The 17,447-nt window shown below is 43.6% G+C and overlaps 1 protein-coding gene across 10 annotated transcripts; it reads right to left on the bottom strand.

The window, feature by feature from the left end:
- Nucleotides 1-7,368: 7,368 nt before the first annotated feature.
- On the bottom strand, nucleotides 7,369-17,244 carry LOC309794613 (zinc finger protein 552-like). 10 transcript variants are annotated; one of them, XR_014292161.1, is made up of 5 exons: nucleotides 16,786-17,157; nucleotides 15,077-15,203; nucleotides 13,626-13,696; nucleotides 11,036-11,128; nucleotides 7,369-7,439 (listed from the first exon to the last, which is right to left on the bottom strand). XR_014292161.1 is itself a non-coding variant. In XM_082606322.1 (4 exons), the coding sequence occupies exons 1-4, from the start codon at nucleotides 16,816-16,818 to the stop codon at nucleotides 12,304-12,306; spliced, it is 246 nt and encodes an 81-aa protein (XP_082462448.1). In that variant the 5' UTR covers nucleotides 16,819-17,157; the 3' UTR covers nucleotides 10,081-12,303. The 10 variants fall into 10 exon arrangements, 5 of the variants coding, with proteins under 5 accessions (XP_082462448.1, XP_082462452.1, XP_082462451.1 ...); XR_014292164.1 differs by lacking the exon at nucleotides 7,369-7,439 and adding an exon at nucleotides 11,909-11,991 and having other exon boundaries at nucleotides 10,081-11,128; XR_014292160.1 differs by having other exon boundaries at nucleotides 11,036-13,696.
- Between the last annotated feature and the right edge of the window lie 203 nt (nucleotides 17,245-17,447).

Genomic DNA, 17,447 nt, shown 5'->3' with positions numbered 1-17,447 from the left:
AATATTCCAGTGAGAGAGAGAAGTGCCTGTGAAGGGTTGGTGCTGGGAAGCTGTGTGAACATTCAGGAAAGACAGAAGGGGCTGAAACACAATAAAGGATACTTCATGTCCAGACTCTGAACTAAGGAGACAGAATAATTTGTAGAGAGACTTCCCTGGTGGTACAGTGGTTAGGACTCCGCACTTCCAGTGCAGGGGGCACGGGTTTGATCCCTGGTTGGGGAACTAAGGTCCCGCATGCTGTGCGGCATGACCGAAAAACAAACAAGGAAAAAGAAATAATAATTTGTGGAAATAATAACTTAGCTGACCCATAAATCCAATGTATGCAATTTATAAATTTGAAATCATTAGAAATTAAATCTTAGGTCTTATTAAACTACAATATTGTGATGACATTTTTTACATGGTGATAAAATCAGCAAGAAGATGTAATTCCATTTCACAAATAAAATTATTCAATTTAATTTGTTCAAAAAGTCAAATTGATAAGGACATTGTACAAATTTTAAAAACATGTAATTTGTAAACATCTACATACACAAATCAAATGTCTAAAGCCTCTTGAAAGCAAATCTCTGAGGCTCTCCTGCTTCATCTTATCTAGTAACCTAAAAGTCAAGGCCATTATTCAAAATCACAGTTTAACAATTTTTCCTTCAAAAACACTTTTTTTTTTTTTTTTTTTTTTTTTTGCGGTACACGGGCCTCCCATGTTGCGGAGCACAGGCTCCGGACGCACAGGCTCAGTGGCCATGGCTCACGGGCTCAGCCGCTCCGCGGCATGAGGGATCCTCCCGGACCGGGGCATGAACCCGTGTCCCCTACATCGGCAGGTGGACTCTCAACCACTGCGCCACCAGGGAAGCCCTCACCAAGATTTTATGTAGCAATATAAAGAGCGGAACCACACAACACTGTAAACTAACTGTACGTCAATAAAGGATAAATAAATAAATAAAAAGAGCCAAACCTCTGTAAAGCATTAGAAGATTAATGGTTATCTTTCTTTCATCCTATGTTAGGACAATTTTTTCCCAGATATTATCAATAAGTACTTTTCACAAGTATTTTTTTCTTTTTAAAATTTATTTATTTATATATTTTTTGGCTGCGTTGGGTCTTCGTTGCACACAGGCTTTCTCTAGTTGCAGCAAGCAGGGGCTACTCTTCCTTGCGGTGCGCGGGCTTCTCACTGTGGTGGCTTCTCTTGTTGCGGAGCACAGGCTCTAGGCACACAGGCTTCAGTTGTTGTGGCGGGCTCAGTAGTTGTGGTTCGAGGGCTCTAGAGTGCAGGCTCAGTAGTTGTGGCACATGGGCTTAGTTGCTCCATGGCATGTGGTATCTTCCCGGACCAGGGCTCGAACCCGTGTCTCCTGCATTGGCAGGCAGATTCTTAACCACTGTGCCACCAGGGAAGTCCCATTGTTTCCTTTTTTACTGAGTTTTGTTAACCTCCAAATGTATTTCAATCAGGTCTAGCAGACTTTTTCAAACCATGTTTTGCAACCCTTGGCTCAATCAAAAGATGGAGTGACTAATCCGTGGAACTGTGTATGCACAGGAGAAAAATGAATGATTTAACAGACTTTTCTTTTCCCATCTGGAATCTGAGAAGTCTTGACAGTGTCAGAGATTTGAACACGACCAGGCTAAACATCCATTATCCAGCAATGTGTCTCCTCCACAAGGAAGTTGCAAACTCAAGGGACACTGAGGTATTTCAGCCAACTCAGAATACTGTAGAGGGAAGCAAAAGAATGGAAGAGAGGGCTACAAACAGGACAAAGAGGGACAGGGTTTAGGTGGATTCCCTAGTGAGGACGTTTTAAGCTTATAAAGCCATAGTTCCCTAAGTGCGTCCTGTAATACTTTTTTCAAGACAAAAAAGAGATAAAAATCTGATTAACCAATGGCCCTCTCTCTATACTTGGTATGAAGAGGATTCCAAATGCCATTTGGACTCTGACTGCCTCCCTGATTTTTTAGCGAAGGGTATTTTGTTAGGCAGATCCATGTCTATTACACTGTTTCAATCCACATCTATTACACTGTAATGTCAATTACACTGTTTCCCCATGTGTGAAATACAAATTAAATATGAGGCTTAATTCTCCCTGATACAAATTAAATATGAGGCTTAATTCTCCCTGTTGAAAATGGGGAGATTCTCCATTGTCTTTTGTCAGAGCATTTAGCTTAGAGAACTGCTAAGCACTTCCTTATCTCTTTAAAATGCATCCCTTTGAATACTAGATAGGACTTTTGTCAGTTGGGCTTTTTTGTTTTTCAGATTCATGACCCAGAATCGTCTTTCTTAAGAACCTAGGAGCCATTTCTTTAAAATGGAAACATCTTTAGACCCAGCTTCTTGAAATGCAAACATCAAGGGAGCTAGCTCACCTATCTCCCGGTCCCGAGGGAGGGTAGGAGCCTAGCCTCGGTGGGTGCCTTGCTCCACTTTGAAAACACTTCCCGAAGTAGTTTGTCTTTCCTCTCGATAAAGCCAATTGGCTAACACAGACGGTCACCCCAATCACCAGGTATAGTTCGGAGAAACCATCGGTGACAACTGATGCTGCCAACCAAAGAATGTGGAGGCAAAGTCAAGCAGAAGTGTTTATCGGGGTCCAAGAATTGCAACTCAGGATACACAGATTCGGGCAGCAACCCAAATAGTGTCCTACTAGGGGTTTTTAAAGACAAAAGGGGGAATGTCTACATAATTCAAAGTCTTTTGATTGGTGCTGGCGGCAGAAAGCTAGTCTTGGCTAAGCATGTTTGGTTGCTAAAGGTGTCACTAAGCAAAAATGTTACTGGAGCAAGGTACTTTTGCAGAGTTCTTGAAACACTTGTGGTTTGGCCCATTCCAGTTCATGTTTCACCTGGTGAGGACATGCGTAAGACCCACTTCTTTAATGGCCTCTCAGCTCCGTTTAAAAACCCCTTGACATTAAGCGACTCCATTTTATTTCTTCTTTCACAATGCTGTCAAGTCCTCTTACTTGGAGACTAGTTATATTTATCTTGAAAACATGTAAATAATGGGTTCTATGTGCTTGTCTATATAAGGGAGTAAGGTTTTTTCGGTTATTTTTCTGTCTTTGCAATTTCTTAGCAGATGGCTTCAGATGCACATCACATCCTGCTTTAATACTGACCCAATAATGTGGTATAATGAGAAATTTATCTGGCCTTTGTTCCCAGATCCTGGCAGAGCTTCTAAAACCCTTGCAATTTCCTGAGTGACAGGAATATCTTTCCTCACTCATAACAGGTCCCTTCTGTTGTTGTAGTTGCAGCACGTGGGCTCTCTAGCTGTGGCTTGCGTGCTCAAGTAGTTGTGGCACGTGGGCTTAGTTGCCCCACGGCAGTTGGGATCTTAGTTCCCAGACCAGGGATTGAACTCGTGTCCCCTGCATTGGAAGGCAGATTCTTTTTTTTTTTAATTTTTATTTATTTATTTTTGGCTGCATTGGGTCTTGCTGCATGCAGGCTTTCTCTAGTTGCGGCGAGCGGGGGCTACTCTTCATTGCTGTGCATGGGCTTCTCATTGCAGTGGCTTCTCTTGCTGCAGAGCACAGGCTCTAGGCACGTGGGCTCTAGAGCGCAGGCTCAGTAGTTGTGGTGCATGGGCTTAGTCGCTCCGCGGCATGTGGGATATTCCTGGACCAGGGCTCGAACCTGTGTCCCCTGCAATGGCAGGCGGATTCGTAACCACTGCACCATCAGAGAAGCCCAGAAGGTGGATTCTTAACTACTGGACCACCAGGGAAGTCCCAAGAGGTCCCTTTTGAGCACAACTGAATTTATGCTTCAAGAGGTGATTTAGGTTGGGGGTCCTAAATAGCCCCACCCACTGACCTCCAGGAAGGGGGGTGTGAGGAGAGAGCTGGAGTTTAAAGTTCTATACAAACTCTTGAACAAGATTTAAGGAGCTTCCAAGTCTGTAAACGTACTGGGAGGGTGACAGACATCAGTTCCATGAGGACAGATGCTCTTGTGCTCCAGACCCTTCCAGAACTCGCCCTATATACTTCTTCATCTGCCTATTAAATTTATGTACTTGTTTCCCTGAGTTCTGTGAGCTGCTCTAGCAAAATAATGAAAGTCCAGGAGGGTGTCATGGGAACCTCTGATTTATAGCCAGTCGCTCAGAAGCAGAGGTAACAACCTGGACTTTTGAAAGATATCTGCAGTGGAGGAAGACCTGTGGGACTGAGCCCTTCACCTGTGGGATCTCATGCTATCTCCAGGGAGATAATGTCAGAATTGATTGCTTGGTGAGGTTAGAAAACATGCACTGCAAACAAAGTGTTTTCTGTCTCTACCACCTTTGTGGACAGGATCTGTGGGTTGGGAGATTTTGTTGTTATTTCCCCAACAGTCACCATCACAATCTATCTGCTGGGACGAAATCTCAATCACTCATCTCATCAATATCTTGTGTACAGGAAATACGAGGAAAAGGTGATCACTAAACAGTATCAGAGATTCAACAAACCACACCTAGAATATGACAAATAACTCAGCAACTTCAACAAATAAATAATAAGAATAAAAAAGGTAGGTGGAGCTTATAGGTGAAGAGACTTATGAGACAGCTACTGAAAGCCATAATACATTTTGGATCCTAACTGCGATTAATCTGACTTAGGAAACACACAAACTTTTGAGATAATTAAGCAGTGATAACATACTTATCATATTTTAAAATATTTTTTTGTGTGGTAGCAGCTATTGGGGTTATGAAATAGCCCTCACATTTAAAAAAATGCATTCTCAAGAAGTTATGCATTAAATGATGTAATGTCTGAGATCATAAATTAAATAATCCACTAGTGTATGTGAAGATGGACAAAACAAGAATGGCCATTAAATGATAAATAATGGCGGAAGATTGAGGAAGCCTTCATTGGGTGTCATGATATAGTTTTTCCTATTTCTGTATATATTTGAAAATAGCTGTAACAAAAGATAGAATGTGTCTTAGTCTGTTCTGGCTGTTATAACAAAATATCACAGCCTGGATGTTTTATAAACAATAGATAATTATTTCTCACAGTACTGGAGGCTGGAAGTCAGAGATCAGGGTGCTTAGCATGGTCAGCTGAGGGTCCTCTCCAATGTTGCTGATTTTTTGCTCTGTCCTCACAAGGTGTAAGGGGTTAGGGGTCTCTCTGGAGCCTCTATTATGAGCCACTAATCCATTCATGAGGGGTCCACTCTCACGATTTAAGCACCTCCAAAAAGCCCAGCCTCCCAATACCATCACCTATGTGGGTCAGGATTTCAACATATGAATTTGAAGGGAACACAAACATTCAGATCATAGCAGTGCCAGTGTATCAGAAATTTAATCTGTTCAGAGGATGAAATAAAAAGGGCAGGAGGGTACCTCGGTTTCTGGTCAAGCATATATAAAAAGCTGGCATTTGCCACTCCATCCTAACAAGCAAAAGGCTAAACAAGCTGAAAAAATAAACAATTCTTCTTAGATTCTTAAATGAAGTGTGGTCACAGGGCAAACCACCATCCCCAAATTGGAGAGACTGAAAAGGTAACACAGAGAATCACAAGTTACTGAAGCAGAAACCCACAAGCTGAAACCACTGTGGTAACCAATGCTAGGACAGGGAAACCTGAACTGTAATTGACAAATTCCTCTCAGTGGGGACAAATCTGAGAGAGAAGAACTCCAGGGGAACCCAGTCATGGGGAAAAAAACCCTACACTTCTGTTGAGTTTTATCTCCTAGAGTTCTACCTGTTTCTCGCAGTGAATATCCGAGAAAAATCCTGTCATACTCCCAGCAGGGAGAAAGGAAAAGGAACCATTTTCAAATATGCCAAAGCATTCTGTTCTTTATGTATGCAAAGTCTGTTCCAGGAGAAAATTTTAAAGCAGAGCCTTAGGTTTTATCAGAGCCTAAATGACTGGGGGGAAGGAAAATACCCAACTCGAGCCCACTCTAGCCATCCTGTTCCACCTTAGAGGAGAGACTGAAAAGGCACATGTGACGTTCACAGTCCAGTAGGAAAACCTCACTAAAACACTGGGACCTACGTTGTGTGTCAAGTTAAAATATTTTTTTACAGAAAACTTAAACCCACAAACAAAACGTCCAAAGTTTGGAAATTTTTTTTTTTTTTTTTTTTCTTTTTGTGGTATGCGGGCCTCTCACTGTTGTGGCCTCTCCCGTTGCGGAGCACAGGCTCTGGATGCGCAGGCCCAGCGGCCATGGCTCACGGGCCCAGCCGCTCCGCGGCATATGGGATCCTCCCAGACTGGGTCACGAACCCGTATCCCCTGCATCGGCAGGCGGACTCTCAACCACTGCGCCACCAGGGAGGCCCCAAAGTTTGGAAATTTTTAAGAAAACATTTCTAAAGACCTAATAGGTTAAAGAGGAAGTTATAATGCAAAAAGAAAAAGAAATACTGAGACCTAATCATAGGACTCTAGAACACTTCTCCTCTCCCCATACCTTAAAATCATTTAAAAGACCTATTTACAGCAGTTCCTTTTACGGAGCACATCATACTTAGCTATCAAGAAAAAGCTGTACGGCATAATAAAAACGTTTTTAAAAGTTTGAAGAGAAAAAAGAAAAAAAAAGTTTGAAGAGACAGAGCAAGTATCAGAACCAAACTCAGAGAAGTCACAGATGTGGACTTGAGACCAGGAATTCAAACCAATTATGAGTAATACGCTTAGTGCTCTATTGGATCAAGTAGACAGCATGCAAGAACAGACATGCAATGTAAACTGAGATGGAAATTCTAAAACAGAACCAAAGAGAAATGCTAGTGAGCAAAAATTCTGTAACAAAAATGGTGAATGCTTTTGATGAGTTTAATTCGTAGACTGGATGCAGCTAAGAAAAGAATCTGACTTGAGGATATCTCAATAGAAACCCCCAAAACGGGGAGGGGCGGGGATTGAAAAACAAAACAGAATACTCAAGAATTGTCAGACAACTACAAAAGCTATAAATTATGAGTAACAGGAATAACAGAAAAAGATACAGCAACTGAAGAAATTGAATCAGTAATTAATAACCTCCCCAAACAGAGTACACCATACTGAAATGGGTTCACTGGTGTATTCTAGTGAACATCTAAGGAAGAAATTATACCAATTCTCTACTACCTATTTCAGAGGCTAGAAGCAGAGGGAATAATTCCTAACTCATTTTCAGAGACTAGCATTACCCTAATACCAAAACAAAAGATACTACAAGAAAATTTCAGACCAATATTGCTCATGAACATTGATGCAAAAATCCTCAACAATGAACTACCACCACACATCTATTAGAATCCAAAATCTAGAACACTGAAAACACCAAATGCTGGTGAGGATGTGGAACAACAGAAACTCTCATTCATTGCTGGTGAGAATAGTGCAGACACTTTGGAAGACACATTGGCAGTTTCCTAGAAAACAAACATACTCTTATCAGCAATTGTGCTCCTTGGTATTTACCCAAAGGAGTCGAAAACTTATGTTCACACAAAAACCTGTACATAATCACAAAAAAACCTGACGCAACCAAGATGTCTCCTTCAGTAGGTTAATGTATAAATGGTGGCATATCCAAACAATGGAATATCATTCAGTTTTAAAAAAGAGATGCACTATCAGGCCATAAGAAGACATGGAGGAACCTTAAGTGCATGTTACTAAGTGAAAACAGCCAATCTGAAAAAGCTATATACCGTATGATTCCAACTACATGGCATTCTGGAAAAGGCAACACTATGGAGATAGTAAAAAAGATCAGTGGTTCCCAGGTAATGTGGGGACAAAGCAGGGATCAATACACAGAATAGAGGACTTTTAGGGCAGTGAATCTACTCTGTGTGACACTATAGTGATGCAACGTATCATTATAAATTTGTTCAAACTCCACCAGCAGTAAATCCTAACATGAACTATATAGACTCTGGGTGATAAAAATGTATCAATGTAGGTTCATCGATTACAAGATTATAACAAAAGCACCACTCTGGTGGGGGATGGTGATAATGAAGGAGGTGATGCATGTGTAAGGGCAGGGCACCTTCCTCTTCATTTTGTTATGAACCTAAAACTGCTCTTAAAAAATAAAGTCTTTAAGTAAAAAAATTTATAATGTAAATATGAAACAAAACATTGGACCAAGGGGTTACTAAACGTGGGTTTACTTCCAATCCTGCTACTAACTAGCTGTGCAAGTCACTCACTTCCCCTTCCTGGGCCCTAATTTACTTATCTGCGAAAGAAGAAAAATGGGTCTCATGACATCTAACGTTTTTTTCTGTTCTAACTTTCTATGGATAATGCTAATTGTTCCTTTCTATTTTAAAGCTACAAATACCCTCAAAACCTACGTAGGATTTTGTATATCAGATCAAATAAAATGGAATATGGCCACACAGACACACACAAAAAAATATCTATGAAAATGAAAACAAAAAGATTAGGAAGTGACAAGTTTTGAAGATTTGTTTTTTAAACAGTTTAGTTCAGACATGATTGATTTAAACTGCTCATATTTAAAATATCCATTTTGACATTTATACACTTAGAGTATCAAAACTAAGAGTTTCCTCCTGGCCTTTTAAATTTATCCTTCTCATCATATGAAATTACCCTACCTGCACATACTCTACCCTCTGTAATGGCTATTTTCAAATATATCCCCAAATGGAAAAGACTAGTAAGAAGTAATGATTCTGTCATTATTTATCATTTTATGGTTGTTCTTATTCTCTATATCCCAATGCGCTTAGTGGTTTATTTCTAATCGCAGACATCATGTCACTTCATATATAACCCCTTCAGAATGTGTTTCTAAAATGTAAATGCCCTTATATAACTCCAATAACTTTGTTGCATAAAATCAAAATACCTAAAATTATGATAAACTGTTGTAAGTGCTGAATTTTGTCAACTGTATTCATTATTTAATGCAGACTGATTGCAATCTGGATACAAAATTTATCTTAGGCAATAACTAGGTGTGTCTTACATGTTTCTTAACCACTATGTACAACTTACCTTTTTTTTTTTTGCGGTGCACGGGCCTCTCATTGCTGTGGCCTCTCCCGTTGCGGAGCACAGGCTCCGGACGCGTGGGCTCAGCGGCCATGACTCACGGGCCCAGCCGCTCCACGGCATGTGGGATCTTCCCGGACCAGGGCACGAACCCGTGTCCCCTGCATCGGCAGGCGGACTCTCAACCACTGCACCACCAGGGAAGCCCCAACTTACCATTTTTTAATTCATATTATTCACTTGATGAAGCTGCTAAGCCATTTGTTCATTAGAATTTGCCACAATCTAAATTTGGTTTATTGAGTCTTTCAAAATGTTTAACATGCTCACTCTTCTTCCATATTTCCTGTACACAAGCTATGCTCAACATTATGAAATATCAGGGAAATGCAACTAAAATGACAGTGACATAATGCTATATATTTACTAAAAAAGTCAAAAATTTAAAAGCTAACCATATCCATTTTAGCAAGAATATGGGAGAACTGGAACTCTCATACACAGCTATAAGCATACAAAAGGAAACAATCATTTTAGAGAACAATTTGGTGTTTCTTAAAGTTTTATAGGGCCTTCCCTGGTGGTACAGTGGTTAAGAATCCACCTTCCAATGCAGGCGACACTGGTTTGAGCTCTGGTCCAGGAAGATCCCACATGCCGCAGAGCAACTAAGCCCGTGTGCCACAACTACTGGGCCTGCGCTCTAGAGCCCACGAGCCACAACTACTGAGCCCGTGCGCCGCAGCTACTGAAGCCCACGTGCCCTAGAGCCCATGCTCTGCAACAAAAGGAAGCCACCGCAATGAGAAGTCCACTCACCGCAAGGAAGAGTATCCCCCACTCGCCGCAACTAAAGTCTGCGCAGCAACGAAGGCCCAATGAAGCCAAAGAAAATAAACAAAATAAATTTTAAAATTATATATTCACCTACATTCTGATTCAGGTATTGCATTTTGACGTGTTAACACAAGAGAAAGGAAATATGTCAATATGAAGAACTGTATCCAATTTCTGTACCGCTTTTATTTGCAATAGTCAAAACTGGAAACAATTAAAATATCCATAAACAGATGAATAAATAAATAAATAGTGGTATAGCAATACAACACACTTTTCAATAACATAAAAAGGATGAACTACTCATGTAAGCACCATGAACTGCAAAATAAATATGCCACATGAGGGCACCCAAGGAAAAAAAAGACTAAACACTTTATGATTTCAATCATATAAAATTCTAGAAAATGCAAACTAATTTGTTATAACGAAAAGCAAATCACTGGCTGCTTGGAGGACAGAGATTATTAAAGGATTATTAAAGGTAAGTATGGGGGTGACAGAGACGTTTATTATCATGATTGATGGTTTCATGGATTTATATAGATATCAAAAATTATCAAATTGTATAGTTTAAATATAGATATTTACTGCATATAATTTATACCTTATTAAAACTTTAAAAATATGACTCAACTTAAAATTCTGGATTTCCTACTCTAGAAAATCAGTTTTGGCAACCATACTGACTCAATGGGCAGGTTCAGCACTTGCCCCAGTGGCGGCAAAAATAGGTGAGAAATTTTTGAAGTGGAAACAAAGACTATTTCCACTTCATTCAACAGGGATACTGGATGGGTCAAAAATACCATATCACTAGACTAAGAATCTCTCTTCTCTCGGTCCTTGTTTTCCTGTTTGCACAGCAATGGCCTTAGATGAACAGCCCATAGAAGCCACAGGAATCCACAAAACGTTTTGATTATTTTCTCTGACAAGGCCTTCAGCTACACAAGATATACAGTTCTGGACCTCTTGAGAATTTCTGTACCTGTTCATCCTTCACAACCATAGTGACTAAACGTTGTGAGTGACCTTTTAAAAGAGGCACATTCTAACCATTATGTTGTAGTCTCCTCCACTCTCTATTAATCCAGTGTTTCTGTAACAATTATCACTTCCCTGGCCCCTTTAATCTTAAAATCATTGATGTTACCCTACAGAATTCAGGACATCAGGGCACATAGCTCCGCTGCAGGACCTGGGAAACAGATTTCCCTCAACAGTGCTGAGCAGGATGAAATATCGCCTGTGAACAAGAGAATAAGTTTATGTTGCTCTCAAAAGCACTAAAGGTTGTCACAGCAACCAAAAACAGCCCCCTCCTCAGTTTGAACTCTGAACCTACAAAACATCATGGCATGCCATCTAAAAATTAAGACCACAAAGCCCTGCAGTCTTTCCTTGAAGGTTTCGAGCAGCAATGCAACCTAGGCCAAAACTGGAGAGGCATATTCTGCCATCATACTGTTCCTGCTGAGGCACACAGTTTGGGATCCTGACCAGAGCAGTTCATCTCTTCAAGCCAGCAAACCCAGTTTACAACAAACCACCCCATACAGTGAACAGAACCCCTAAGATTAATGGTGACTTAAACAATAAGACCTTTATTATTATACAAACAAGAGCAATGGGAGGCAGACTGTTCCCCAGTCTGGTGACTTGGAGGCTGGAAAATCCCATCACTAGAGTCTCATGAGATCAATAATATCCCTGAAAAATGTAGTCCATCTTTTCAAATCACCAACGGAGTTCTCTAGGCCAAAACTGGGTAAGGTCCATGATTTAACTCATGAGGGAGGAAAAAAACTGGGAAAGACTAAGTGTTCAAGCTACTCATGAATCATCCCACAAATGGGAGAGCACTGGGGTTTCCTTCCCTGAACACCCTAGGTTGGGTGAATGTTGCATACTATGGGCATCTCCCAGGTGGTTAGAGGTGAAATGACCTCTGCTACAGAACTGGCAGCGACATAAATCTGGCAAGGGCCCTGGACAGGTTAAAAAGTGCAATGCAGCTCCCACATACCTGGAATTTAAGTGGATGTTTGGATATATGTGGTTCAATACAGGCAAATGGCATCTTCATAAGGGATCTCCTCCTGTGTTGCACTGAACAAAGAAATCATATATACCTGCACATTGAAGGTAGTTCTCCCATTTGAAATCTGTGGTATCCCATGAGGTAAGTTCTTCAGCGGAAGGCTTTCTCACATTCACTGAATTTATAAGTTATAAGGCCTTTCTCCACTGCGAATTCTCTGGAGTGTACCGAGGCTAGACTTTGGCCAAATGATTTTCCACATCTGCCATACTCATAAGGCTTTCCTCCAATGTGACACTATGGTGTTTTAGGAGCCTGGAGATGAATTTCCCACATTCAAATGCACGTAAAGCCTTTCTCCAGTGTGAACACTCTAGTGGTCACTGAAGTTGGACCTATGGGTAAAGGATTTCCCACATTCACTGCACTCATCAGGCCTTTAACCAGTGTGAACTCTTCGGTGTTTAATGAGGCTGGAGCTATGGCTAAAACATTTCCCACATTCGCTGCACTCATAAGGCTTTTCTCCAGTGTGAATTCTCCTGTGTTTAATCAGGCTGGAGTTTTGAGTAAAGGATTTCCCACATTCACTACACTCATAAGGCCTTGATCCAGTGTGAACTCTCTGGTGTTTCAAGAGACTGGAGCTGTAAGTAAAGAATTTCCCACACTCGCTGCACTCATAAGGCCTTTCTCCAGTGTGAACTCTCCGATGTTGCAGAAGTGCAGAGCTTTGGCTAAAAGATTTCCCACATTCGCTGCACTTATAAGGCCTTTCTCCACTATGAACTCTACGGTGTTCAATGAGGCTAGAGTTTTGAGTAAAGGATTTTCCGCATTCACTGCATTCATAGGGCCTTGATCCAGAGTGAACTCTCTGGTGTTTTATGAGACTGGAGTGGTAGGTAAAGAATTTCCCACACTCACTGCACTCATAAGGCCTTTCTCCAGTGTGCACACTCCGGTGTTGAAGGAGTGCAGAGCTTTCGCTAAAGGATTTCCCACATTCACTACACTCATATGGCCTTTCCCCAGTATGAATTCTCCGATGTTTAATGAGGTTGGATTTGTTGCTAAATAATTTTCCACATTCATCACACTCATGAGGCCTTGCTCCAGTGTGAACTCTCCGGTGTTGAATGAGGCTAGAGCTCTGCCTAAAGGTTTTCCCACATTCCCCACACTCATAAGGCTTTTCCCCAGTATGAACTCTCCAATGGTCATTGAGGCTGTAGCTTTTGCTAAAAGATTTCCCACATTCGCTGCACATGTAGCATTTTTCTCTAGTGGGGACTCTTTGGTGCTGAAAAAGCATGTGTTTGCAACTAAAGTCTTCAGTACATTCTCCAGAGTTATAATGAGTTTTCCCCCTGTGAAAGGCAGCTCCACACTCAGTTCCCCTGTTTGACTTCTCCCTGGTGTATGTGGACTCCCCACGGGAAAGGGACTTCCCTGACACAAAAAATTTGCAGTCTTTCATAAATGAGGCTCTGTCCACGTTGCTTCTGAAGCATTTTTCTCCAATGTTCTGCTTTTGGTGCTGAAGTTTTGCACTGAAATACAATTGCTGCTCCCACGCCCCAATATCGTACAGTTTCTGCCTCTGGTGCTCAGTCAAGTGCAAAATGTCTCCCAAGTCCGGGCCGCATATCTCACAAAAATGGGCCTTTTGGGTGGACACACCTGCCTTGGGAGTACTGACCTGTGACATTCTATGTACAGAAATGCTCTGTTCAGGAGGTGCCTCTTCATCCTCCGCTCCATGCCAACAACCTGAAAGCAAGTAACGCTGGTGAAGTGCACATTGACTTTGGTCGGAGGGGACAGCTACTACTAAAGTGTATGTAACAAACCTAGGAACCTGTCCATGGGATTGTTTGCAGGAGCAAGGAGTTGGTTCCAGTTGAGGATGGGGCTGCTTAGCGCTACTGAGCTATAAAGATCACAGAATGGGAGAGGTCTCATGAGGTGAAGGACACAACCTTGTGGTGGACACAAAAAGAAGAGACAGGGTATGCAATTCCTTCTTCTACAAAGAACTTTGAAAAGGAACCTGTCTGCTGGTGACACATGAACACTGTATGAAAGGGTTGTGCCAAGACCCAAGAAAATACGACTATATCAGGGCAGCTGGTCTTTAAGGACTGTTTAAGAGTGTGTGCACACCTCATGAAACAATACATAGGGGGACTTCCCTGGTGGTCCAGTGGTAAAGAATTGCCTTCCAATGCAGGGGACCCAGGTTCGATTCCTGGTCGGGGAACTAAGATACCACATGCCACGGAGCAAGTAAGCTAGCACGCCACAACTACTGAGCTTGCACGCCTCAGTGAGAGAGAGAAAACCCGCACGTCACAACTAGAGAGAAACCCACGTGCCGCCGCAACTAGAGAGAAGCCCGCGCACCACAATGAAGACCCGACACGGCCAAAGATAAATAAATACATAAAATTTTTAAAGTAAAAAAAGAAGAAGAATATATAGGGGCCAATGCAGAAGGCACTGCAGTTGTAGTAGTGAGACAAACGGGTGAGGGAGGGGTCCAGAGATGGGAGGCTAACCTCAGGTTGGAAGCTAAAAGTAGCAGTGACAGTAGAGACGACGAATTGGCCCAGTGTCAAGAAGAGGGGAGGAAGCCAGAAATGAAGTGCGGCCACGGGCATCAAAATTCTGGTCAAACACAGTAAGTTTCTGGCATGATTTGAATACAGCATTGTCATCATGCCCTCTATGTGCTATTATGCAGGACCAGGCTCCCTCTGAGTCATCTTGCTTGATTCATACACATACTGTGAACCTCTGTGGGCTCTCCAACCCAACCCCACTCCCTCACTGATCAAATACATAACACCTTGACGATACAAGAAGCAAGGGATTTGATATCCTACGATAACCATAATGGAAAATAAAGAATTTTTTTAAAAGAATAATAATAAAAAAAGAACTGTAAGTCAACAGGGAAGCGAATGTTGGGCATGCTAAAGGAAGGAGAGGGCAGTGCACAAACCTCAGCCCAACGAACCACAGCACCAACCCAGGGAACTAAGGAAGGAAGCAGTGCCCATGGTCCTGATGTGAGGACAGACTGCTCCTGGGGAAAAAAGGAAGGGCAGAGACTAGTTCAAGGCACAGAGGTGGGTGTGACAGCCTTACCCAAGGAAGTTATAAGTGCCAAGTTCTCCAGCATCACGTTGTGGTACAGGCATCTCTGAGCATCATCAAGGAGATCCCACTCCTCCCAGGAGAAGTACACGGCCACATCCTTGAAGGTCACACTGCCCTGGCAAGATGGAGACAGATGAAACCACAAACGGCCCCTTTCTCAGGGACAACAATCCACGCCCCATGCCCATCCTCCTCCCAAGCTCTCCAACTCAGAGGAAACACCAGGCCCTGGCGCCATTGGTGCCACTGTCTTCAAACGGTCCCACTGATCACTGGAACCAGCCATCAACAAGAAGAGGCGGGCGGGCAAGTAGGTATCTAAGCTGTGGACCTGGCAGAGAGGGATCCACACACTCATGCCAGGCTGTTCCACTGGTGTGGCCAAGGTCACAGAAGTCTCAATACCAGGGCCCTGGGGTCATCAAGCATACTCCCTCTTCAAGTACACATCACCTTTGAGACTGGATCCCACAGCCCATGCCTATGGTGGTCCCCACCTCACTGTCCCACACCCCAGACTTCCAGACCTGTGTATTTAGCTGCTCACTTAATTCCTCCACTTAATGCTCTAGGCAACATCTCAGAAGCTCCTGATATCTCTGGGGAATATTACTCCTACTACCAGCTTCCTCATCGCAGTTGACAGAGCTTCTATTCCCACACCTGCTAAAAAACAAAACAAAACAAAAAAACCAACCCTAGGAATATCCCTGAATCCTGTTTTACTCCCTCATAGTTCACATCAGAAAATATAGTTGTCACTTTTAAAAACACACATCCAGGGACTTCCCTGGTGGCGCGGTGGTTGAGAGTCTGCCTGCCGATGCAGGGGACGCGGGTTCGTGCCCCGGTCCGGGAGGACCCCACATGCCGCGGAGCGGCTGGGCCCGTGAGCCATGGCCGCTGGGCCTGCGCGTCCGGAGCCTGTGCTCCGCAACGGGAGAGGCCACAGCGGTGAGAGGCCTGTGTACCGTAAAAAAAAAATAAAAAAATAAAATAAAATAAAAATAAAAACACACATCCAGAATCCAATCATACCTCCTAAACCATGACTCTGGTCCACTGACCCTCACCTGGATTATAGCAGTAGCCTCCATACTGATATTCCTTACGCCTTCCTCCAACCCACAGTCTATATACTTCATGCAACAGCCAGATGTAGCCAGTTAAGACGTTGGTAATACTACCTTGCCAGAAACGGAAACACCTTCACATAACCCTGGCCTTAAGGTTTCTCCAGGGCTTCCAGACCCCAAACTGGGGGCACGGCACTTACGAGTCGCAAGAAACCACAATCCAGAGAACATGTGGGTGGAGGTCAGGGCCAGTGAGGGAATGGGGCACCCTCCACTTGGCTGTGTTGTTTCCAAAAAGCGCCTCTGCAGCCGTGGGAAACGCGGAAAAGCCAAGTCTTGAGCAATGAGTCTATGGCGGGGTTCGATGGGCTCAGACCTCCCTATACCCCTGCTTGACCCCGAAGACTGGGACTCAGGGTAGCTATTCAACCTCTGCTCCTCAGTGATCGGTTCTCCTTTTACCAGGTGTCCCTCCGCCTGTCACCCTTGCCCACGCCCCACCACCATCCCGGACACCGCGGCCTGGGCTTCGGGCACGTGAGCAAGCGCCCCGCACTCGGGGCTTTAGTCTGGTGCGGTGAGGGCGGTGAGGGCGGTGAGGGCCGGAGGACGAGCGTTTACCTGAGGCAGGTTCCTCAGCGCCGCCGCCGCCATCGGACTCTGTGGGCGGACCGGGGCCGGGAGAGGCGGGACGCAGGCACGGCGGACCCTCTCCGGGGCCTGGCGCGGGGCCCCCGGGCGGCGTCGCTGAATTTCAGACCCGCCTCTATGCCGCGGGGACAGCCGCTCCTCTCGGACCTTCTCAATTCCGTCACCTCGAGATGGACCCACAATTCCCAAATCTCTCACACTGGTCAAACAAAACCAAGAGTAGCTAACATGGCCGCTGTGAAAAGGAAGCCAGAAGTTCCGCCCTGACAGCCTACGGCCTCCTGTCTCTAAGCGTTCATTGGGTAGCGTTCCTGCCGCTCGATACTGGGCATTCTGGGTAATGTAGTCCCAACAGATCCACACATTGAGGAGACTGGGCTTCCTGCTGGAAAGGATTAGCTCTGCCAGGAGGGGAGTTGGGAAAAGATATATCCAGGTGAGCTTCGCCCCGCCTTTAAAGGGATCTTAATCCTATTTTTGCCAAATGCTCTCTGCAGCTGATCACCCAAGTGTTTGGAGACATATCGTTTCGGACTCGGTGAAGATTGGCATGCTCCCAGAAGCCAAAAATACTATTTCAGGGAATTCCCTGGAGGTCCAGTGGTTAGGACTCTGGCTTTCACTGCTGAGGG

Source organism: Mesoplodon mirus, assembly GCF_964341445.2.
Source record: "Mesoplodon mirus genome assembly, chromosome: 19".
Lineage (NCBI taxonomy): Eukaryota > Metazoa > Chordata > Mammalia > Artiodactyla > Ziphiidae > Mesoplodon > Mesoplodon mirus.
This window is presented reverse-complemented; position numbering and strand designations above follow the sequence as displayed.